Genomic DNA, 26,104 nt, shown 5'->3' with positions numbered 1-26,104 from the left:
TGCAAAGATGTGAAAATGCAAAGACTATAGTCTGTGGCGTAAAAATGTGTGAAAATGCAAACACTATAGTCTTTGTAATGAAAATGTGCGAAAATGCAAAGACTATAGTCTTTGTCGTGAAAGTGTTTGAAAATGCTAAGACTATAATCTTTGTCATAAAGTGTGTTAAAAGTGCAAAGTCTATAGTCTTTGACATGAAAATAAAGACTATAGTCTTAGCATGAAAATGTATGAAAAACAAAGACTATAGTCTTTGGCATGTAAATGTGTGAAAATGAAAAGACTATAGTCTTTGGTATGTAAATGTGTGAAGATAAAAAACTATAGTCGTTGACATGAAAATAGGTGAAAATGCAAGGATGGTAGTCTGCATGAAAGTGTGTGAAAATTCAAAGACTATAGTCTTTGGTATGAAAATGTGTTAAAATGCGAAGGCTATAGTCTTTGGCATGAAAATGTGTGAAAATGCAAAGACTATAGCCTTTATTATGAAAATGTGTGAAAATGCAATGACTATAGTCTTTGGCATGAAAATATGTGAAAATACGAAGACTATAAGACTCTTTGGCGTGAAAGTGTGTGAAAAGGCGAAGACGATAGTCTTTGGCGTAAAAGTGTGTGAAAATTAAAGACGATAGCCTATTGCGTGAAAGTGTGTTAAAATGCAAAGACTATAGTCTTTGATGTGAATGTGATAATGCAAGACTATAGTCTTTGCTGTGAAAATGTGTGAAAATGCAAAGACTATAGTCTAAGGTATGTAAATGTGTGAAGGTACAAAGACTATAGTCTTTGACATGAAAATGTGTGAAAATGCAAAAACTATGGTCTTTGGCATGAAAATGTGTGAAAATACAAAGACTATAGTCTTTGGTACGAAAATTTGTGAAGATGCAAAGACTATAGTCTTTGGCATAAAATAGTGTAAAAATGCAAGCATGGTAGTCTTTGCATGAAAGTGTGTAAAAATTCAAAGACTATATTGTTTAGTGTCAAAATGTGTGAAAATGCAAAGAGTATAGTTTTTAGTGTCAAAATGTGTAAAAATACAAAGACTATAGTCTTTGGCATGAAAATATGTGAAAATACGAAGACTATACTCTTTGGCGTGAAAGTGTGTGAAAAGGCGAAGACGATAGTCTTTGGCGTAAAAGTGTGTGAAAATTAAAGACGATAGCCTATTGCGTGAAAGTGTGTTAAAATGCAAAGACTATAGTCTTTGATGTGAATGTGTGTGATAATGCAGACTATAGTCTTTGCTGTGAAAATGTGTGAAAATGCAAAGACTATAGTCTAAGGTATGTAAATGTGTGAAGATACAAAGACTATAGTCTTTGACATGAAAATGTGTGAAAATGCAAAGACTATGGTCTTTGGCATGAAAATGTGTGAAAATACAAAGACTATAGTCTTTGGTACGAAAATTTGTGAAGATGCAAAGACTATAGTCTTTGGCATAAAATAGTGTAAAAATGCAAAGATGGTAGTCTTTGCATGAAAGTGTGTGAAAATTCAAAGACTATATTGTTTAGTGTCAAAACGTGTGAAAATGCAAAGAGTATAGTCTTTAGTGTCAAAATGTGTGAAAATGCAAAGAGTATAGTTTTTAGTGTCAAAATGTGTTAAAATACAAAGACTATAGTCTTTGGTGTGAATGTGTGTAAAAATGCAAAGAATATATTCTTTAATGTAAAAATGTTTGAGAATGCAAAGACTATAGTCTTTAGTGTGAAAATGTTTAAAAATGCAAAGACTATAATCTTTGTCATGAAAATGTGTGAAAATGCAAAGACTATAGTCTTTTGTATGAAAGTGTTTAAAAAGACAAAGACTATAGTCTTCGACGCAAAAGTAAGTAAAAATGCAAAGACTATAGTCTTTGTCGTAAAAATTTGTGAAATGCAAAGATTATAGTCTTTAGTGTCAAAATGCGGCAAAATGCAAAGACTATAGTCTTTAGTGTCAAAATGTTTTAAAATGAAAAGATTATAGTTTTTGGGGTGAAAGTGTGTAAAAATGCAAAGATTATAATCTTTGGCGTGAAAGTGTGTGAAAATGCAAAGACTATAGTCTCTTGTGTGAAAGTGTTTTCAAAGACAAAGACTATAGTCTTTGATGTAAAACTGTGTAAAAATGCAAAGTTAAGATTCTTTAATGTAAAAGGGTGTGAAAATGCAAAGACGATAGTCTTTGGAGTGAAAGTGTGTGAAAATTCAAGGACTATAGTCTTTAGTGTCAAAATGTGTGAAATTGCAAAGAGTATAGTCTATAGTGTCAAAATTTGTTAATATTCAATGATTATAGTCTTTGGTGTAAAGTGTGTAAAAGGAAAAAGACTAAAGACTTTGGCGTAAAAACGTGTGAAAATAAAAGACGATAGTCTATTTCGTGAAAGTGTGTTAAAATGCAAAGACGATAGTCTTTGATGTGAATGTGTGTGAAAATGCAAAGACTATAGTCTTTAAAGTAAAAATGTGTGGAAATGCAAAGACTATAGTCTTTAGTGTGAAAGTGTGTGAAAATGCAAAGACTATAGTCTTTGTCGTGAAAGTGTGTAAAAATGCAAAGATTATAGTGAAAGTGTGTGAATATGCAAAGACTTTTGTTTTTGATGTGAATGTGTGTGAAAATGCAAAGACTCTAGTCTTTGGTGTGAAAATATGTGAAAATGCAAAGATAATACTCTTTGGCGTCAAAGTGTGTGAAAATGCAAAGACTATAATGTCGTGAAAGTGTTTGACGATGCACCATGATAAGTGATAACCATGTTGCCATAACCATGTTGTGATAACCATGTTGCCATAACCATGTAGCCATAACCATGTTGTGATAACCATGTAGCCATAACCATGTTGTGATAACCATGTAGCCATAACCATGTTGTGATAACCATGTAGCCATAACCATGTTGTGATAACCATGTAGCCATAACCATGTTGTGATAACCATGTAGCCATAACCATGTTGTGATAACCATGTTGCCATAACCATGTTTCCATAACCATGTAGCCATAACCATGTTGTGATAACCATGTTGCCATAACTATGTTGTCATACCTATGTTGTGATAACCATATTGCCATAACCATATGCCATAAACATGTTGCCATAACCATGTTGTGATAACCATGTTGCAATAACCATGTTGCCATAACAATGTTGCCATACCCATGTTGTGATAACCATGTTTCCATAACCATGTTGTGATAACCATGTTGTGATAACCATGTTGCCATAACCATGTTTCCATAACCATGTTGTGATGACTATGTTGTGATAACCATGTAGCCATAACCATGTTTTCATAACCATGTTGTGATAACCATGTATTGATAACCATGTTGTGATAACTATGTTGTGATAACCATGTAGCCATAACCATGTTGCAATAACCATGTTGCCATAACCATGTTGCAATAACCATGTTGTGATAACCATGTTTCCATAACCATGTTGCCATAACCATGTTGTGATAACCATGTTGTGAGAACCATGTTGTGATAACCATGTAGCCATAACCATGTTGTGATAACCATGTTGTGATAACCATGTTGTGATAACCATGTAGCCATAACCATGTTGTGATAACCATGTAGCCATAACCATGTTGTGATAACCATGTAGCCATAACCATGTTGTGATAACCATGTAGCCATAACCATGTTGTGATAACCATGTAGCCATAACCATGTTGTGATAACCATGTAGCCATAACCATGTTGTGATAACCATGTAGCCATAACCATGTTGTGATAACCATGTTGCCATAACCATGTTTCCATAACCATGTAGCCATAACCATGTTGTGATAACCATGTTGCCATAACTATGTTGTCATACCTATGTTGTGATAACCATATTGCCATAACCATATGCCATAAACATGTTGCCATAACCATGTTGTGATAACCATGTTGCAATAACCATGTTGCCATAACAATGTTGCCATACCCATGTTGTGATAACCATGTTGTGATAACCATGTTGTGATAACCATGTTGTGATAACCATGTTGCCATAACCATGTTTCCATAACCATGTTGTGATGACTATGTTGTGATAACCATGTAGCCATAACCATGTTTTCATAACCATGTTGTGATAACCATGTATTGATAACCATGTTGTGATAACTATGTTGTGATAACCATGTAGCCATAACCATGTTGCAATAACCATGTTGCCATAACCATGTTGCAATAACCATGTTGTGATAACCATGTTTCCATAACCATGTTGCCATAACCATGTTGTGATAACCATGTTGTGAGAACCATGTTGTGATAACCATGTAGCCATAACCATGTTGTGATAACCATGTTGTGATAACCATGTTGTGATAACCATGTAGCCATAACCATGTTGCAATAACCATGTTGCCATAACCATGTTTCCATAACCATGTTGCCATAACCATGTTGTGATAACCATGTTGTGATAACCATGTTGCCACCTTACTTAATTGCAATATGATTTATAACAAGTACAATATTTCAACTATGATTTAACAGCCAAAACGCTTTTCTGTAAACATATTAAGAAATGAAGCTGTTGAGGCTATAAAACCATCTGCATTGTTTTATTTCATAAACATTAGCGAAAATAAGCATTGGAAGAGTAGTCCTTTGGTGTAGTAAGACATTTAATTGTTAACACATGTTGTATGGTAGTAATGAGGGAGAATATGGATTAAAAATATTAATAAAGTAGCCTTTGAAAAACACTAGCGTTGATTGCTCGAATGTTCCATAAACCCATGTTGCTAGATTTAACATTTAAAGGCAAAAATATAAACAATACGTAACTAAAATCGATAAATTTATCTCTTCAATATTGTTTTTAAAAAGCCATTTTATAAAGGAATATTTCTTTCGTATTATGCCAACCGATTTCTCGTTTCTCTCAAACTTTCCCGCGCGTTTCCACGCGTGTTTCTATATCTCCATACAAACAAGAAAAATGTTTCTTATTTCTTCAATCAACGAGACTTTGAAACGAAGAAAATGCAATGAAAAACATCGACAAAGTATTTACAAACATTAATATACACGGAAACAGCATAATGCAAGTCATAATGTTCGACGAAACCCGTCCCCTCACTTTTTACTTACACAAAATGTTTCTCTTATTAATTGTTCTTGGACTGCATCAATAAACATTCATTAGTATGGAGCGTTCGTAATTTATATAGGAGAGAAAGGCGAAGGCGTGGAGAGGCATGGTATAGCCATAGTATAGGAATATACAGTAGGGCCACTTCGCTGTGCAACTGGCTGCCGTTTGCCATTTCTTCAATCCTTTGGTCACAAAATGCAATTTACTAGCTGCCTATATGGTAATCACATACGTAATAAGATATGCGTGGCACGAAAAAATTCAATGGTGTGACTCTACTGTATGTTCTCTATACTTTGGTATAGCTCAAACTAAAACAAATTACTTTGACACTCACCCTTTCATCTGAGACCACTGATATATAAAAATACTGGATAACGTAACCTAATTCTGGTGCCTAGAAAATTTTGAAGCCAGCTTTTGACAGTGGCGGCCATATTGGACTATCCACGTCTAGTATATATTTTATAATGAATTTTTCTCGTGATTTGTATTTTTTGTTAATTTATATTACTGAAATCATGCCAAATCGTTTATTATGATATTTAAACAACGTATGAAGATTTCCATAAGAAATTTAGAGAACATGAGTTTTTGCTTAAAACCGTTCTGTTATAGGCTTATCATCACAATTCTTTTTTGTCCCGAGAGTAATTCGCATGATCCAAAATAAATGCAAGAGTAGCAGTTTGTTATATAAAACGTATATAACACTCTGAAAAAGTGGATAGTCCAATATGGCAGCCGCCTGGCTTCAAGCAAGCACTAAGTTGCGTTATCTTTATACATATAAGTGTCTGAGACTGAAAATAACCTCTGACTCCACGGTATGAGGTAAGACAAACGTTAATTCTCAATGCTCCAGAATTAAATGCTGAAATGTACGTGCAAAAACACGCGCCTGGCCGGTGTTTAAGGTCACTCTACCCATCGTACACTCTCATTCCTCTACACACTTCGAGTTACTTTAGTCTCCACTCAAATTAAATTATGAACGTTGCAATAATATATATACTTTATTGCAATCAAAGTACAAACGGCGTCGTGGCATAAAAATGCCAAATTTCATTTCAAAAACCCTTTCTTAAATCAAGCAATGCTGACAAGATGCATTACTATTTCAGCCCAACGACCTGAAAGCAGTATACGACTGAATTACGACAATAGGCGAGGAATAACGACTTGGCCTTGGCGATGCTGACAAGATACATTACTCTTTCAGCCCAACGACCTGAAAGCAGTCAACGACTGAATTACGACAATAGGCGAGGAATAACGACTCGGCCTTGGCGAGCATCTTATCCAAATTGAGATTCATGGATAAACTATGGAAAACAAGAAATTCGATCACTTTTGAGCGCAAAAAATCGCGTGCGTTAAAAGCACGTTTAAATCTGAAAAAGAACGCGTGAAAGGCGTCAAAACGTAACAACTTACCAATTCACAGCATTGTAAATCATTGAAAGATCAGCGCATTTGCTTAGTTCAGAACGATAGGAGACCAATATGGCCAGACAAACAAACAGATCGAACGTGAACTCTGGATTGACGACGGATTTCACTGTGAACGAATGTCGGTCTATATACAAAGAAATTTTTGTCAAAAAAGAGGTGTTGCCCACATCATTCTTCGTAATGATTCTATAAAAGCATTTCCACAATAGAATTTTTGTTTCTTCAAAACTTTTCTATAGAATGACATGGCGTTAAAACTAGAGTCTAATGTCTTTTCTAGGACTGATGTCAAAACCCAAGTCCTTATGAACGTCGGTCTACTGTCTTCATCAGGAGTGATCTGATGTTGAAACTTGTGTTCTTATATACTCCAGTCTAGTGTCTTCATCACGAGTGATTTGATGTTGAAATTTGAGTTCTCATTTACTCCAGTGTAATGTCTTCATCAGGAGTGATCTGATGTTGAAACTTGAGTTCTTATATACTCCAGTCTAGTGTCTTCATCAGTAGTGATCTGATGTTGAAACTTGAGTCCCTATATACTCCAGTCTAATGTCTTCATCAGAAGTGATCTGATGTTGAAACTTGAGTCCTGGAGTGATCTGATTATTAAAATCGAGTCCCCCATAAACTCTAATCAAACTATACATCATCAAGAGTGATCTGATGTCAATACTTTAAGTATTATGTGATGTTAACAATAAAATGTTTATAAACAAATGTTTTATCTCCGATATCTTCATCTGATGTAAATATATCGCACTAACGTTCATCGGCATACGTGTCGATAAAAAAAACCCATAAAAATATCATTTCTTACGTGTGTAACCTTCACTTCTTAGCTCCTCGGCGCGTTTGTGTCGTCTTTCCTTTTCCGCCTCCAAAGACCAAAGCTCGAGATGATGACTGCTGATTATTTCGAAAATCCTCAACGAATCCTCATAGTCGAACTCTCGTTTGAAGTTCAACAAAAGCCATCTGATAAAACAATACTTGACATTAGTAAATATGTGCGTGAATGTGATGAAAGACACGTTAAACCAATGATTTAGAACCCAATCCTCTAGATGTCTAACTACTGTGTCAAGGTGAGGCAAGGACGCCATCTTGAAAGATGGCAAAAAGCAAAACTCAAAATGAAAAATAAGTTAAGACAAATTTTAAAAACCCATTCTATCAAACATTTAAAGAATCAAACCTAGACTATCAACTTTGCAAATGTATATCAACTCAGGAAAAGCAGATATTAGTTGTAAATATTGTCAGTTTTGGCACCTTTTAAGATGGCGGCTTGCCTCACTCTTAACTATAGAATTTTGGCGGAGTTAGATATATAGTAGATTGGGTTCTAGGTCATAGCGTTAAACGTCGTACTAAGATTTAGGACGGTTTTCAATGATAGCTAACTCTATTTAAAGACCTGTTTTAAACATTAAACTTAACATCTTTGACTGTAACAAAAGATAACTCCAACTAAAGCACAGTTTTAAACATTAAACTTAAAATCTATGACTGTAACAAAAGATAACTCCATCTAAAGCCCAGTTTTAAACATTAAACTTAACATCTATGATTGTAACAAAAGATAACTCCATCTAAAGCACAGTTTTAAACATTAAACTTAAAATCTATGACTGTAACAAAAGATAACTCCATCTAAAGCCCAGTTTTAAACATTAAACTTAAAATCTATGACTGTAACAAAGATAACTCCATCTAAAGCCCAGTTTTAAACATTAAACTTAAAATCTATGACTGTAACAAAAGATAACTCCATCTAAAGCCCAGTTTTAAACATTAAACTTAAAATCTATGACTGTAACAAAAGATAACTCCATCTAAAGCACAGTTTTAAACATTAAAATTAACATCTATGACTGTAAGAAAAGATAACTCCAACTAAAGCCCAGTTTTAAACATTAAACTTAAAATCTATGACTGTAACAAAAGATAACTCCATCTAAAGCACAGTTTTAAACATTAAAATTAACATCTATGACTGTAAGAAAAGATAACTCCAACTAAAGCACAGTTTTAAACATTAAACTTAAAATCTATGATTGTAACAAAAGATAACTCCATCTAAAGCCCAGATTTAAACATTAAACTTAAAATCTTAGACTGTTACGAAAGATAACTTCATTTAAAGCACAGTTTTAAACTTTAAACTTAACATCTATGACTGTTACATAAGATATCTTCTTTTTCTACAAATAGCTCCATAGAAATTCCTGATTATTTTTATCATCAGAAACTTCGCTAACCGTCTTATCTTCATAAATTCATAAAATCAAACTCACCTATGACAAAATAACATTTCTTTCACATCAAGACTGTCGAAAAAATCATATAATTCCGGGTCCATTTTTTTCAGTAACACCCGAATAAGTTCTACAACAGGTAAAGTGGCCATTAATATCGTGTTACATTCTTATAGCTAAGGACAAGCGCCATTTGCAGTCTTTAAAAAAGTCATGAGTAACTGTTTGCCGTTACTGCTTCGTTGTTCAATCATTCAAATTAGTTACAACACCAAATTTTATTACAAAGTTTTCTACTTTGCCATGTACAAAAAGACAATTAAAATGGCTCGATAAAAACTTCAATAGAATTGTGTTTTTTTTTGGAGAAAGCGAACATAGTTTCACTAAATAAATGACATCGTTATGACATCACATTGCAGAATTAGCAGTAAGAAATAATCGTGTTCTCCAATGTACGTCACGTTCGGTGAACTAGACCCAGTCACAGCCCCTCGCGGTCAAACAAGAAAAATGCCAACTTTGAGACCCAAAAAGTCAAGGAAGATCAAACTTTCGTCTTATAAAATATATTGCAAATGTTCTTGAAATCGTGAACTATATCTAAATAGATTATTTCCCTGAGGGTGATATAGGCACTATATAATGACAGCCTACTCCTGCTTTTATACTGGTCTCGACCGTCATTTTGCAATAAATCATTAACTGCAGCCACAGTGATAATAATTGAGACCATTCTTTAACACATACCTAATTTGACACATACCTAATTTGATACATACCTAATTTGTTAATCATGCCGTCTTCCAGAAACTCTTTCTCGACTCTTTCCATGAAATTTAAAAAACAAAAGTAGGTTTTATACTCGGATTTGAGGACAACATGAAACCTGCTGACGAGATCGTTCATTCCTTGCGTGTATCCGATATCTATAGTTTAGAACGTTAAGATCAGTGTTGCTGCAGTCTAACCAGGGAAGACAATACGGGGAGAAATCGTCTCCAATATTTTCCATACTGTAGTCTTGAAAAGAACTTCTTATAAAATGTTAGAAGTATGATATAGTAAGTATTGTACGTGGAGTGATATTTTAGGGTGCTTCCCAAGCCAGCGCCACTGGGAACGACAGCATTTCGACATAGTTTAGCAGGGGGGTGTTTTCCTAAACGACTCAGGTAGGTGCTAATTGAGTAGTTTGGCTTTATGATCTTAATTGCGATTCAATAATCCTGCAGAGCTAACAATACGATGAACTTAAGCACTCCCCCCCCTGTTGTGAAGTTGGTAACTATATAAAGCGGGTGGGAGAGTCCACGCTCATCTGATGAGACCAAATCTTTTTAAAACAATTGCATGTATGGGCACGCTGCATACGATTCTTTAAGGCCCGTTCGATATTCGATATTTCATAAAATGGCCGTCAAAAAAGGAGAAAAAACTTGCGCACTAACCTGGCGAAAATGCAACATAAGTGAGAAGAATATTTCTTAAAGCGACGAGGTTTTTCGGATCTCTACAAGTCGACAAATAATACTGTTATGAAAACATCTGCTGAAGTCGAAATTCAAAAAAAAAGCAAGAAAATGTGACAATGTATGATGATTGAAGATCTAATAATCCCCCAATAATCAAAACCACTCGATCCCAGTCTTTTTAACGCAGCCTCTTTCACTCACGTCTACTTGCACTACCCACTCAACCACAACTCCCTTGAGCCCCTTTCTTGACTCATGATTTATACTATCTCAATCCACCCATCTTTACTGACTTCAACTTGGACATTAATTCTTTATCGACTGTCACGTGGGTCACACTATTCATTTCACTGTACATTCAACAGATTCGAACGTTGTAACTCAATAAAGTCGATATTGATAATTCCCAATAGCTATTAGGATTGTTGCTTTTGAATACACGATGTACTGGACCCAAGCCATTACCCCCAGTGATAACCCCTCGTCCAACCTTAAACAATTTCATGAATTTCTTGCTAACAAAACAACTTACTGGTTACAACGTTCGAATCGGGTGTTTCATTGACTTTCACAACTCATTTACACCCGCTTCGATTTCACACCACTGGCAATACTTACATGTTACCATGGTAACCATGGGCGCCCTAGATGAAATGAAAGTCATCAGTAGTTGCCTTGCACTTACTGATAAAATTTCAAGTTCCGATCCGTTCTTGGTACATCTTTGTCTATCGTTCGCAGATGATGGCGCATCTGCGAGACATTTATCGTCTTTTTGTTAACATTTATCTGAAAATATACGCGTTGAAGCGAAGACGGGATTGAGACAAAATCAATTGTGAGGAAAGATTTGCTAAATGCGAGTCTTGTTAAATGGAATGAATTAAAACTGTAAATTTTATCACGTCATCTTCTACGTTTTAACAGTAAGATATCATACAGAAGTCTTAGCATACCAACTCGCTAGGGGGCTGTTCACATGAGCCCGATAACCGGGATTTAGCGAGGCGTGAAACAATTTTGAGTTATTGAAAGGAGCTAAAAGTTCAAGCACAAAACTTACAATCTTTCCCTTAAGCGTCATATGTCGTTTTAGTTGTAATTTTCAAATCAGGCTAAATTATTTTTTTTCATTTTAAAGGTTTTGCGAATTTGCAAAGTCATAGCATAGAGAATTCGCTCAAATAAGTTTTTTGTAGAGAAGTATTTAATCTTTTCCATTTGCCAAAATGATTTAATGCTTTGCTGAGTCCTGGCTACCGGGCTCATGTGAACAGCCCCTAAGGCAAGCGTCTTTTAGGGGCTGTTTACATGATCCCGGCTAAACGGCATTAAGTGAGGCGTGAAATGATTTCAATGAACTGAAAGGGAGCAAATCTTCAAGCGTAGAAATTACAACGGTTTGTTAAGCGCCCCAAGTCATTCCTGTTGTAATTCTGAAATCAGGCCAAATTGGTTGTTTAAATTTTAAATGTTTGCGTAGTCATTAAATAAGAATATTGTAAAATTGCGCAAAATATTTATCTGATGATGAGTATTGAACCTTTTCCATTTGTCAAAAGCATTTCGAATCACGGCCAGCCGGGCTCATGTAATCAGGCCCGTATTGTATTTATGTGGAACAGTGGAGGATGAGAAATAGTTGTTTGAGCATATAGCTTCTATACATAGTATATAAGCACTTATGATTTTATAAAATAAAAACAATACAACGCGTGCGATCATTGGTCTTTAAATGTGTTCAGCATTGAATTCCGGCACACGTCACGAATGACGTAAGCAGCATGACGTGATTACCAACCTGTGCTTCAATCTTTGCAAACATCGACTGTTGCTGTAGTTCAACAGACAAGCATCTTTTGTCACTATTTAAATCTATGTCCTTCTTTGAACAATAAGCGGGATTGAAGAATCTCTCACGTTCGTCGTCTTTATCGAGAGCATTTTCTATCTCTTTATTCCATTTCTCCTTTAAAACTTCGTATTGTACTTCACGTTCTATCGTTATAACTTCCCTTTCCCTAAACGAAGACGATGTTGCAAGCATTACGGAAAGCCGAGAAAAACATGAGCGAGCATTTTTTAGTTCTTCTAAATTCAAGTTGCTCATACACATTGAAAACAGTATTATTTTCAAATTTACGATTGTCAAATTTACTCTTGTATGTTAAGATCATTTAAGGTAGAGTACGATCTACGTTATGATCACATTACTGCTATGGCAACAATACTTTCATGGTCAGACATTTGTAATGGTGACGCTGGTACTAAGATGACATTACTGTCATGGTCAGAAAACGGTTATGGTGACACTAGTGTTAAGATGACCATACTGTCATGGTCAGATAATGGCTATGGGGAAACTAGTATTAAGACAACCATACTGTCATGGTCAGACAATGGCTATGGTGACACTAGTATTAAAACAATTATACTGTCATGGTCAGACAATGGCTATGGGGACACTAGTATTAAGACAACCATACTGTCATGGTCAGACAATGGCTATGGTGACACTAGTATTAAAACAATTATACTGTCATGGTCAGACAACTGTTATGGTGACACTAGTATTAAGACAACCATACTGTCATGGTCAGACAATGGCTATGGTGACACTAGTATTAAGACAATTATACTGTCATGGTCAGACAACTGTTATGGTGACACTAGTATTAAGACAACCATACTGTCATGGTCAGACAATGGCTATGGTGACACTAGTATTAAGACAATTATACTGTCATGGTCAGACAACTGTTATGGTGACACTAGTATTAAGACAACCATACTGTCATGGTCAGACAATGGCTATGGTGACACTAGTATTAAGACAATTATACTGTCATGGTCAGACAACTGTTATGGGGACACTAGTATTAAGACGACCATACTGTCATGGTCAGACAATGGCTATGGCTACATCAGTGTGTTTAGGTCACAAGGAAGAAAAGCTTATTAATCACACAAAAAGTGTCAGACTTCAAAATAAGGTTTTTCAAAGTAGTACTAAGGTGTGCATACTTGAGAAATGAAAACATTTATGTCTGGGCAAAACATTTGAAATAAATGAACAAAAATACCTTGAGGTCGAGCTAAAAGAATAAAATCCAAATAGAAACATCCAGACTTCGGATCGGATTGAGCTGCTTATGCCACCTAGACAAAAATAAACAAGAAACAAATTTTTTATTTGGACAATATCAATAGCTTATGACTGTAAAACAATGACTATGAATCTATATAACAATGTCTATGCCCTACAACTGTAAAATAGCAGCCATAACTCTATAAAGATGTCTATATTGAATGACTGAATATCAAATGAAGAAATAACTCTATAACAATGTCTATACTCTATGATTGAAGGGAATACTTTCACTGTACTCAACCATGCAAACTTCCAATAATAATAAGGCTAGGTTATCATTAGGGAATAAGGTTGGGGTTTGGGTCGGGCATGCAGGTAAATAAGTATTCGGTGGGGTACTCTACAACTATTCCAGGGCCAGTTGCATGAAACCTGGATGCTGCTTTCCATTGGATAAAATTTTTTTTTAAAGTTTTATAAAACCTTTAAAAAGCAAAAAATGTAAGATTCCAAATGAGCAATCAATTAAAATATTGTTTCAAAGATTATAAAATTTCTTTGTCGTAAGTAAAATATAAACATGTTTTTACAAGTTTGAAAATTTTTACCATCCAATGGATAATGATATCCAGGCTTCAAGCAACCTGCCCCTGATCGTAAAACAAACATTGACTAAAGACTGTGATCATATGACCATGGCTATAATGTATGACCAACTATGATGATTTAAACTTAAACTTCAAACAGTTTCACACAACAAAAGAACCCAACAACATAACCATATTCTTTGTCATTGTCATCAGCATCACAGAGTGGGAGTTTCTTAAACATTTCTGATGCAATAAAGTGACATTTCTGCTTTTGAAATATCCGAGAAACTTTGCAATGTTTTGATCATGAACTCTCAATAGTCTTAAAGTAGAAAAGCAGCACGGATCAAGCGTACCTTTAAATATTGCTTTCCTCAATGCAGATTCGTTTAAAATGCGCCCATCGTCGTTGAAGAAGGAACGCCATTCATTTTCGCACAACGGAGTGGCTCTTTCGACTCTAGAATCTGATTGTATTCTATCAGACGTTGGTGCCAATGGCACCCGTTTGGGATTGCGACTCTCAGACACTGCCGCCTGAAAATTCATAAAATCTACAACCAATGTATACATGAGAATGAAAGCGCCCAATGTCGTTATGTTTCTAAATAAGTCATTGTAAACAAGTCAAGAAACCAATTCTCGTCACTCGTTGCCATCGCTCATGTTTCCTTTCTTTTCCCCTTCCGCTGGTCTTTAACACCCGATTGGAAAATGCATCATCGTTGACAAAAAGTACGAACTATATCATATGACCATGTGACGATGAATTGTGACGATGGTCAATGACAATGACCATCTACCAACATCTCCTATGGGCTATGACCACCAATGACTAGAAGACTAGAGCCCATCTGACTGCATAACAATGACAATATTCATCCATAGATAAAAGTTTATGTAAAGTGAGTCCTTTGTTCCGTTCCATCGTTTCATTGTGAGAAATACACTGCTGTATTAACATTTTACCTTCACCACAGCAGCCTCCGAGGTAGTTTCCTGTGTTGGGAACAGACATCCGGGATGAGAACCGAAAGTGACATTCGCATTCTGAAGCATCGTGGAAATACAGCTCGTTTAGTAGGCAAAGGATAGAAGTCACTGACAGAATCGCCTATCATGGAATAGACATTAGACTGTTTCGTGTTCAGCGAATGCATTTTCTTGCATCGGTTGTGATATGTTTTAAATGAACGAATAGAAGATGAAAATGCATTTTTTCGAATCGGGTGCACACTGAACGGAAATAGGAAAGTGCAGAGAATGAGTGTTGGCAAGGAGCACTGGTAACGAGAGATTCAGGTTCGAATATTTACATCTTTGGAAACTTAATATCATTGTACTTAAACAATGAGACAAGCACTCGTCAACAGGTTCTCGTTTTCCCTCGTAGCATTACCTTACCATAACCATCGAGGAATGGTAAAAATCGGCTGTTTTGTTGGTTTATATCAACTGGACAACAACTTGCCAGGTTGCTAATGTTCTTCAATTGTAAACATAACGACGAAGGTACTGTGAACAAACGCATAAAGACTGTCTCAAACAAAGATGAAGTTTCAAAAAGTTCCACCTTTCCAAAGATCTGAAAGTTCGATGTCGACAGACATTTTTTTAAATTCTCTTACCTTTTACTATGATTGGTATATTTTTGGAAGTTTGCTCCCATTAAACACACATGCTTTGCCTTAATCGTTTGGCAAAGGCTGCACCCAGCAAAGGCGCACCCTCCATGCCTGACATAATGCAACTTTGCCAGCATTTTCTAGGACTAAGTGCTTTTCTCAACTTACGATGCCTGTACACGGTCAATTCAATTGATGTAATTCTAAAAATATATTTACAATTAGAGAATATTTTCATCCAATTACTTCAAAGAGTATCAACCATCGTGCATTGCGCGCATATGTTTATTTTCATACGGGATCTCATTGTATTTCATGATGACTCGGATAATTTCAGTTACATATCCTCTTTTACAAGAAATAGTAAAACGATTGTAGAATCACATACATCAAATACTACTACAGTAACCAAACTACAATAGTTTAGCTTTGTTTTGCCGAAACGTTTTAGTCAGTGCTTCACACAGTGTCAGAGATGGTGTTAACGAATTGTTGGGAATGCTTTGTGTTGACTTTTTGATTTCAAGCACAAAATACGGGAATGTTAGTACAAGTACCACTACAGACGACAAGCTAAGTCGTCTTTGAATTTGAATAGGTTTAATTCTGATAAATTCGTCGTACTAGAACAATAGAACTTGAGGCAACCACGGTGTTACATCTCTACTACTCTTGCCAGTTAATTTCGTGCTTTGAAAAATGGCTGATTACTCGCGCATTGCATGATGGTTGACATTCACACTTTAACACGAAGAATAGCTTCATCACAGCATACATGAGCACAGGACGTGTAAAATACACGAAGTTATGTACTCGCAATCAAATGCACATTTTTCTAAAACGAAAAATTAACAAAAAAAAAAAAACGTACGGTCGTACTAAAAAGAGACGTTTCCTATGCCGGAATTTACGAAAATTTTTTTACACATTCTTGTATGGTCGTTAAAAAGAGTTACAAATAGTATCTACAAAAAATCGCATTCAGCCTAGCTGAACTATAAATACAAATAGCAAAAGTATTTCGCTTTTTTACATCCATTTTCGTCAAAAATAGCTCTATTATACTTAATAGCGCTGATGATTCGGTTTTGTTAAACTTTCTTCTCTATCGGGTCGCAAGAGGATACACTGCCTTTCAGAACATTTCACTTGCCTTAAAGATCAGATTCTATGGCAGTTTGGATTCAAAAGACCAGCTCGTGCCCAGGTCTGTAGGGTCAAACACATCCTCAGTGTTTACTCCACCTACATCACTGAACACACGGCACTCTTCATGGTTGAACGCCGATGTGTTGTATTCATCTCAGGTCTTTGGTTTGCGATGTTCTGGCGCTGTAATGAAACGAGCAAAACGATGTATTCATTGACCAACACTGCCGCGGTGGATTTATATTATAATCACCTTTTCTTTCGCTTGTTGCTTTAATTGTTCCTGAAACGCAAGGAAGAAAAATGAAAATCGAACGTTAGGACCCATACCTCCAACATTCAAACTCAAGTGCCAAAGTTAATTCATTCTTAAAAGGTTTTATAATTTATTTAATATCTTTCATCGCCCACTCTGATACTTCAAATACGAAGCCCTTAATCCACACAAACAAGCAAAGAGTCCGCACCAAACCAAAACGGCTTACATCATGATCACAAACTCGCCCATTGCCAGAGCTATCTTCGATAGACAATATGGACCATGTTTGTACATGTAGGTCGTACATTTTAGTAGAGTCCTGAGAAAGACTGTTGGTGTTTTGTGTTGACAGACATTTCGACAACCTTAGCGGTAGTCATCTACATTCACTTGTCTCTAAAGATAACTACGGTTAAGGATGTCAAAAAATTAGTCAACATCAACAACAACAGTCTTTCTCAAGACTTTACTAACCTGGACGATTTACATCTACAAACATGTCACGATACTTCATGGTTCAAAGTTCAAACCATTCACATTAAACTAATATCTCGAAAAAAACCTTTGGACTCGTTGATGCCATCACATAAGACATGGATATACACTTGGTGTGAAATTGTTAAGAACTAATTGTTACCTCCTGTAGTCGTGCAACCTGTTCCTGCAGGGAGATCACGATGTGGAAGTTTTCCTGAAGTTGACTGCTTTGCTATTAAAGAAATGATAAGATTGTTGGATGATGTTTATGGGAGCAGTCGGCTCTTTTATCGCTCAAATAAACATATGTGATGCACACTGTTCCGCAAAAGATAGCATGAAGCACTTACCTTGAGCAGTTCAGTTTTCAAAACCTGGATTTCGTCGACTAGACCTCTCTCTCGTAACTAGATAAAGCCATACACAAAATTAAACTGACCACATTATGCTGCAACATTAAAAGATCACTTACAAAGAGCTGAGACTAGAGTATGTAGCTAAAGACTCAAGTTTCAACATCAGATTACTTCTGATGAAGACACTAGACTGGAGTATATAAGAACTTAAGTTTCAACATCAGATCACTCCTGATGAAGACACTAGACTGAAGTATGTAAGGACTCAAGTTTCTACATAAGATCACTCCTGATGAAGAGACAAGACTAGAGTACATAAAGACTCAAGTTTCAACATTAGATCACTCATGACGAAGACACAAGACTGGAGTACATAAGAACTCAAGTTTCAACATCAGATCACTCCTGATGAATACACTAGACTGGAGTATGTAAGGACTCAAGTTTCAACATCAGATCACTCCTGATGAAGACACAAGACTGGAGTATATAAGGACTCAAGTTTCAACATCAGATCACTCCTGATGAATACACAAGACTGGAGTATATAAGGACTCAAGTTTCAACATCAGATCACTCCTGATGAAGACACAAGACTGGAGTATATAAGAACTCAAGTTTCTACATCAGATCACTCCTGATGAATACACTAGACTGGAGTATATAAGAACTCAAGTTTCAACATCAGATCACTCCTGATGGATACACTAGACTGGAGTATATAAAGACTCAAGTTTCTACATCAGATCACTCATGACGAAGACACTAGACTAGAGTACATAAAGACTCAAGTTTAACATTAGATCACTCCTGACGAAGACACAAGACTGGAGTATATAAGAACTCAAGTTTCAACATCAGATCACTCCTGATGAATACACAAGACTGGAGAATATAAGGACTTAAGTTTCTACATCAGATCACTCATGATGAAGACACAAGACTGGAGTATATAAGAACTCAAGTTTCAACATTAGATCACTCATGACGAAGACACAAGACTGGCGTATATAAGGACTTAAGTTTCTACATCAGATCACTCCTGATGAAGACACAAGACTGGAGTATATAAGAACTCAAGTTTCTACATCAGATCACTCCTGATGAAGACACAAGACTGGAGTATATAAGGACTCAAGTTTCAACATTAGATCACTCATGACGAAGACACTAGACCAGAGTACATAAAGACTCAAGTTTCAACATTAGATCACTCCTGATGAAAACACAAGACTGGAGTATAGAAGAACTCAAGTTTCAAATTACTCGTAACAAAGTGTGCATACCCTAGCTTCTCTGAGTTCTTCATGATAATCTATATGACTATCGGAAACAGATCCTTTCATATAAGCGTCACTCGGCTTTGCGAACTATAAAACATCGAAATTTAGAAACTCATTTTTCAAAGCAAGCATTCCCCGTTCAACCAAAAATAACCATTTCCTTTACTACCTTTGTAACACGCACCGCTGGACTGACTTGCTTGTCACGTGACTCTTTTCGCGCAGTCGAGTTTGGAGTCTATGAATTGGTAAAAACTTAAAATTAAACTGAAATCCAAGAGACTCCGAGAAGACAAAACTCGCTATTTCCCTCGGGAGCATACAATAGAGTGTGTATGGTTTCTAAATGCCGAGTGAGCGCCGAAACATTTGAATGGCACGAAAAAAAATTCTCACCACAATCGCGGGCATCTTTGTCTTGTTGTCATCACGCGAAGCCCTATGAAATAAATAAACAAACGTCAAACGCCTAGAGCACGTTCACCGAATGTCGTCGTTTTCGTTTCGCATTTTCCCATCCTTCGAAACGACTTTGTTCCTCGTGTAAAATATACTTACACTCGTCGTTTGGCAGGAATCGAACCATTAGATGACGTTCTTGTTGCAGGACGTTGCCTTTAACAAAAAATGAATGATAATCAAAACATAGTAAACGTAGCGACTTTCTCATTTTTGATTGGACGATTTTTACAGCATATATCATCCGCAATGCCACGCGATCATTATGTCACTGATTGGCGGCTTTTCGTTAGGATTATTCCAACAATGTTTGTAGACGTTGGTCGTCCAGGTTGGTGGAGTCCTTAGAAGGACTATTGGTGTTGATGTTCATTGACGTTTCGATATCCTTAGCTACAGTTATCTCTAGAGACAAACACTTAAGCCTGTTTTCCACTAGCCACGTATCGTAACGTATCGTAGCAAAACGTAACAGGGCGCATGCGTGTTTATGAATTTGATGGTCAATAGGCGCAAGCACGCATACGCCATGTTACGTTTTGCTACGATACCTTACGATATGTGGCTAGTGGAAAACAGGATTTAGTCTTAGTCCTTCTCGGGACTGCACTGACCTGGACGATCTACTTGTACAAACATATAACGACACCGCCGTGGGTTCAAAACGTTCACTTTACTGCCAGGCAACAATGTTTTTAAAGATTGTGAAGAATGTTATCGAGAATGAATTTTACAGTCCATTACTTGAGAAAGGATGTTTTGAAAAATATCTACGGAGAATTTAGAGATTTTCAAGAAATATTCTTTATTTCTAGGAAGCACTGTCGTCCAAGACATTTTACAATCTCAAATAAGCCGAGCAAACCCATGAACCGTTTTCATTTTCTTTTATCGATACTTAAAACACGCCGTATGCAAAAGAGCTGATACTGACGTCATCGCACTTCTGGAACCCAGTCCACTCTGTGTTGAACGTCACTCACAATCAACTAATCAACGAAAAACTCGTTCCTCCATTTACGGCTAGAGTTTTTCCAAAGTATTTTAAATCAATCATTTAGTGTTGTGAAAAACACAGTCTTGTAATAGTTAAGACGTGTTTTGACGCCCCTCCCTCCCCTCCCTTAAGAAGTGTGAGAAAGCTTTAACAATGCCGGCATTAAGTCTGAGCAAGCTTTCTTCTCATTACTATTGGGTTGCTCAAACTATCCGACGGTCAAAAAGCTCAGGGAGCTTATTGGACGAACTTATACATAAAACAATTTCTTTGCCAACCGACCAACCTGGCATCATTTGAGGGTGGGCTTGGTTTCTCTAATGTTTTCACACTCGTGGGCGCTACGTGCGTCTTTCGTGGCTCGCTCGGTGATAACCTATGCAACAATAAGAATCCACGTTCAAGGGCGGCGGAACATTAATCATTGGGAGAGGGGGAGGGTGGCTATTATTCATATATGCATGTTTTACTTTATTAATTTCTATTGAAATCTATTGTGTTTACGGATTATAACATAGCTATGAATATACGAATATACCCCCCCTCCCAATTATTATTGTTCCGAAGCCACTGTCCACGTTAACAACATATCTCGGATGTCAGGATAGCAAATGGTGTAAATGGGATAGAAACTTTTATATAGCTACTCAAACCGGGGGGAACTTTCTATTGAAGAAACTTGAATCAACCTTGAATCATGCTGCATCCTTTCTAATCATGCTGGATGTTTCCCTATCCCGCTGAATCCTTCCTTACATTGCTGAATCCTTCCTTATATTGCTGAATCCTTCATTATATTGCTGAATCCTTCATTATATTGCTGAATCCTTCCTTATATTGCTGAATCCTTCCTTATCTTGCTGAAACCTTTATTATCGTGCTGGATCCCACTTTATCTAATAGGACTTTTCCTCGTCATGCATGCTGGATCCTTATTTATCCTACTAAATTTTTCCATAACATGCTAGATTTTCCTTATCCTACTGGATACTTTCTTAACATGATGGATCCTTCCATATCAAGATTCATGCTTCAATACAACAGTGGATGGATGTCATATACAGAGTAATACTATTCTTCCAAAAAAACCCAAACGAAAAACTACCTTACCCTCGTTTGATTGGAACGCTTTTCGCACTCCTAAAGAAAGAAGATATTCTTATCAATTACGAATTGTTGGAATGTGAAGGGTGCTATTTTCCTTTCGCCTTTCCAAAACATCATACATTACAATCCACAAACAACATCGAAACACAGTTTCAAAGTTAGACGTTTGCAAGTAATCGAAAGCAAAACCATGCACAAATGACATATATATATATATATATATGTATATTACGGATAATAATCCTGGATAAAAGAGCGCTCAATATTCTATATATTAGAAGAGCGTAAGATAAAGTGAACTAAAATAAAATTGACAATTGTTTGCTGTTGCCTGAAGATCGCCCTACGGCGTGAAACTCCGAGTAGCGACAGCAAACAATTGTCAATTTTATTTTAGTTCACTTTATATATATGTATATGTATGTTGCGACATTATTATTTTCATGAATTTGAATAAGAATATATGGGAACACAAGATCAATAGAGAAATGTGAAGTCAACTACGTGCTGCGCGCGAAATCTACTGACGCTATTCTAAGTACATCACGTGATTACGCCATGCATAATTTAAAAACATGAGTTAAATCATATTTCATCTTTACTAATTAACACATCATTCGTATAGTCGACACAAAACAACTGACAATTTATGTTTGCATGGTCATGCTATAATTTATGTTTGCATGGTCATGCTATAATCTGTCCTAAATGTAGTAAGATTATTCTATGTCATTGTGTCGTCGTTAGCATAAATTTCGTAAAATTCGTGTCGTTTTCAAAATAATTATTTTCTTCGTAATTTAAGATTGCATCACCTGGCACAGGAGCTATAAAGTCCTTTTATACATTCAACTAACCATTTGGGTGTATTTTAAATTCAAGTAAAAGCGACACTTACCCTTTAGATGCTTTCATCCGACTCTATAAAAGGCAAAAACATCTTGTGGTTAAGTTAATCGAGATTTTATTTTCGATTCTATATAAAATTCTTCCACAATACACGATAAAACGAGTGTTAATTCTATGAAAGCGTTTGTTAAAATTCATAACACACAAACTCATAAATTGAAATAAAATTCAATAAAACCATATGTCTGGGCACACAACCTGTCGTTGACCTCTCTGCTACACAAGGAGGACATTCAAATTTCACATAATCATCAGTGACACAAACCAAATTAAATTAAAGGACGGTAGTCGGTAAGAAAAACAAACGGCGAATTCTAGGCCCAAGTTCTTTTCAAACTAAGCTCTCTTCTAACTATAGGAAGTGTATAATTTCAGCTAACTAAAACGTATACAATTAGAATCTAAACAAATCATTTAGCAACACGACTTCAAACACACATTAATTCCTTTATGAAAACCATCCATTTGATTGAAGACTGTCCCGTCTGCGGTGAGAAGATCTCGTTTTCAAACACACTTAATGCCCACAAACTTCGCACAAAAAATGAAAGTCTATTTCTAAATAACTGTAGCGGAACTAACAATTCATATACAAGCTGATTTGACGAATATAATCAAAGCATTTAAATACCGTTAGACCATCAGCGAAATTAAAGAAATAAACACGAAAATATGCGTCAAATCTAGATAATTCTGCGCAGTAATTTGTATAAGCTGATCGTAATTTTCGACTCGCAGCATGATTTAGAAATGGACGAAAATGAGGAGATGACTCTATGCAAGTAATCAATGATTCAAAACTTACCAAGATCTAGGTAGAAATCATATACACACAGTTCAGGCGTATTATGTCAACAGAGCGATTGTCGCAACGATAAAACGGTAGTTACATGCAGATTCAGTCGTTCAAAACACACAAATAACGTTTATGATACATAATGGGCTTTCCGACGGCACGCCTTCGATGGATAAAACGGTTTAAAAGAAAGAAAAAACGCGATAATCCTTTTGCCATTCAATATGCCGAGCGAAACACTCTTGGCACAAACACAATACATTCTCCACTTGGATAGAATTACATATTATCGCGCGATGGAAAATTTCGCATAGTACAGCTTCAAAAAGACGCTGAATTCAAAGTTTTTTTTAAACACGTGGAATTGAGGCGTCAATAGAAACTGGTTTGAAATACATTTAGTTACAAAACATTTTAAATGTGTATCAGCAAAATTCTAGAAATCGTAGCGAAAATTTGAAAACCTTATGTGGTCAATAACACTACCCATCTCTACTTTGATATGGCTAGAGAGTTACAAAATTGTGCATTATAATAAAACTATAGTTGCGATGTTCATTGGCATTGGTCTCACATATAGGGAATTTTGTCTACAATTACACGTTTACTTCACAAGGGGGCATAGAAATATGACTCGTACTGGCGACTATGCAAGAGTTCTATCAATCAATGATATATACATGAAACTGTATATGAACTTTATGCACTGAAATATTTCGAACGGCGTTCCAAACTTTGCAAATTTCTTGAGCGAATTCTAAATTTCACGACAAACTCTAAAACAGGTTTCACGATCTTTCCACTTGTTATCCTTAAATTTCTCATATCGAAATACTTACGTTTCTCTCTACTTGAAGTCTTGGATATGTTTTCGAGTGATTTGTTATAAGGTTTGCCGTAAACGATTACAAGTCAACCTGGCATAACATACACCGAAGCAAAGCTCAAGCTTCGAAGGTTTGTAGACAACAAAACGCAGGTGAATGTACTAAATTATGGCTAAATAAAGTAATCAACTAACAGTAAACAATGGAAAAACTTAATGGCACAACTGTCAAGTATGTCTTCACTTGTGTACACGATGGTGTAATTACACAGTATTATTAATGCAAGCACAAACAAAAAATCCCAGCCATTTAGAAGATGCATTTTAATAGTGAAGCTCAACTTAAGGAATAGAAAAAAAGACAAGTGGTTTGCTAATGCTTCACCAAAACCAGTCAACACTTGTTATCATCAGGCAAAAAGCTGAAACGTACTTTTAAACGTAACAATTGTACAATAAAACGCTGAGAACATATTTTTATCATCAATTAATCAAGTTTTTAGGTATTAAACTTAAAGTAATGGCTTTTCAGTGTGTGTACCAGAAACTTTTTAACATTTATGATCAAGTTTTTAGGTATTAAACTTAAGGTAATGGCTTTTCAGTGTGTGTACCAGAAACTTTTTAACATTTATGACATTACGCGAGCTTCGATAACACAATTATCTTGCAAATTCAAGATTCGACTTAATACTAAAATTACACACGATTGCATGTGTTGGCATTTTTGACTTTAAATTGAAACTCGTGATCAAAGCAGACTTTCGTCAATAACTTAACATATACAACATACTTAACGTCTTTGAAGTTTTTAGCACACGAAACTTCATCGCAAAAGTTTTCTGACTGTTTACGTAGCAAAGAACATTAACAACTTTCTTCGTTTATATCTTTGACTAGATATTTGCTCATTAGAAAAAATATTATGACCATGAAATAATTATGAGCATTATATTACAAAACAGTAGTTTTCATCGACATCAATAAAACATTCAACTTTTGCACCTTTCATGATCGACTTTTCCGATCACTTTCTTTTCAAATGTAAGCTCTCGACCGGAACAGTAGGCTGATTTCCATTCAGTGCAAATTGTCGCGTGATCGACTTTTTGCGATCACTTTCTTTTGTAGCTGTGTGAAACTGTTCCGGTCGAGACATTATAATTGAAAAGAAATTTATCGGAAAAAGTCGATCGCGCGACAATTTGCACTAAATGGAAATCAGCCTTTATACGCATGCTCAATTACACATGCATTCATCAAATCGTACTCTCGCGAATAAAATGTTGCAACCATACTATATGAACAACAAGCAAAGTCAAATATCTCTAGAAAGTTCTTAAGTCATTTTCAATACAATCAGAACACTGCGTATAATGAAATGTCTTTTCAAGTAAACTATAAGTTATAACATAATTCTATAGAAAAAGTTGTCAAGTTATTTTAAATGTTCTTTTGCATTGTAGCTAAAACGTGAAAACTGCGTAAAAAATCGTCTTGTCTTTAACACTTTAACAAAAATATACCTTTCACACGACAACATGTAACATTTACCTTTCGTTTCAGCTGTTCCTTGAACGGAGCAGGGGACATATCTTGACGGCAATATTTATCGAACAAAACTGACCAAATGAGCAATAGACGAGAGAAGATAGTCACTTCATACAGAGAAACGAGTTTTGAACTTATGCGCGCTCTTTTTATATTTAAGACAGACGTTGCGCACGCTAGCAGTAATGAAGCAAATATGTGCGCTTAGCAACATTCAAAATGTTTTGTTACAAACATCGTTCTAATCGAGAGCGATCACGTTTCAACACTTCCTAATTATCGTATTTAAAATCCCCGAGTTTCGAAATGAGAGCGCGCACGTC

At 35.9% G+C, this 26,104-nt stretch overlaps 2 protein-coding genes across 2 annotated transcripts in view; both read right to left on the bottom strand.

Moving 5' to 3' along the window:
* Nucleotides 1-4,624: 4,624 nt before the first annotated feature.
* Nucleotides 4,625-15,036, bottom strand: LOC124451939 (rab GTPase-activating protein 22-like). The gene is made up of 10 exons (XM_047002539.1): nucleotides 14,344-15,036; nucleotides 13,390-13,465; nucleotides 12,108-12,327; nucleotides 10,992-11,095; nucleotides 10,283-10,344; nucleotides 9,614-9,760; nucleotides 8,871-8,961; nucleotides 7,391-7,548; nucleotides 6,553-6,694; nucleotides 4,625-6,440 (listed from the first exon to the last, which is right to left on the bottom strand). Exons 1-10 carry the CDS (start codon nucleotides 14,558-14,560, stop codon nucleotides 6,326-6,328), a joined length of 1,332 nt encoding a protein of 443 aa, XP_046858495.1. The 5' UTR covers nucleotides 14,561-15,036; the 3' UTR covers nucleotides 4,625-6,325.
* Nucleotides 15,037-15,788: 752 nt separating this feature from the next.
* The window catches only part of LOC124451938, a 30,804-nt gene continuing 20,488 nt past the window's right edge, over nucleotides 15,789-26,104 (bottom strand). The window contains 11 exon segments of the mRNA XM_047002538.1: nucleotides 15,789-16,944; nucleotides 17,015-17,044; nucleotides 17,658-17,729; nucleotides 17,848-17,904; nucleotides 19,140-19,223; nucleotides 19,306-19,374; nucleotides 19,533-19,575; nucleotides 19,695-19,751; nucleotides 20,879-20,968; nucleotides 21,703-21,732; nucleotides 22,598-22,620. Coding sequence (XP_046858494.1) covers nucleotides 16,858-16,944; nucleotides 17,015-17,044; nucleotides 17,658-17,729; nucleotides 17,848-17,904; nucleotides 19,140-19,223; nucleotides 19,306-19,374; nucleotides 19,533-19,575; nucleotides 19,695-19,751; nucleotides 20,879-20,968; nucleotides 21,703-21,732; nucleotides 22,598-22,620 — 642 coding nt within the window. The 3' untranslated portion in view covers nucleotides 15,789-16,857.

Source organism: Xenia sp. Carnegie-2017, unplaced genomic scaffold (assembly GCF_021976095.1).
Source record: "Xenia sp. Carnegie-2017 unplaced genomic scaffold, XeniaSp_v1 HiC_scaffold_24, whole genome shotgun sequence".
Classification (NCBI taxonomy): Eukaryota; Metazoa; Cnidaria; class Anthozoa; order Malacalcyonacea; family Xeniidae; genus Xenia; species Xenia sp. Carnegie-2017.
This window is presented reverse-complemented; position numbering and strand designations above follow the sequence as displayed.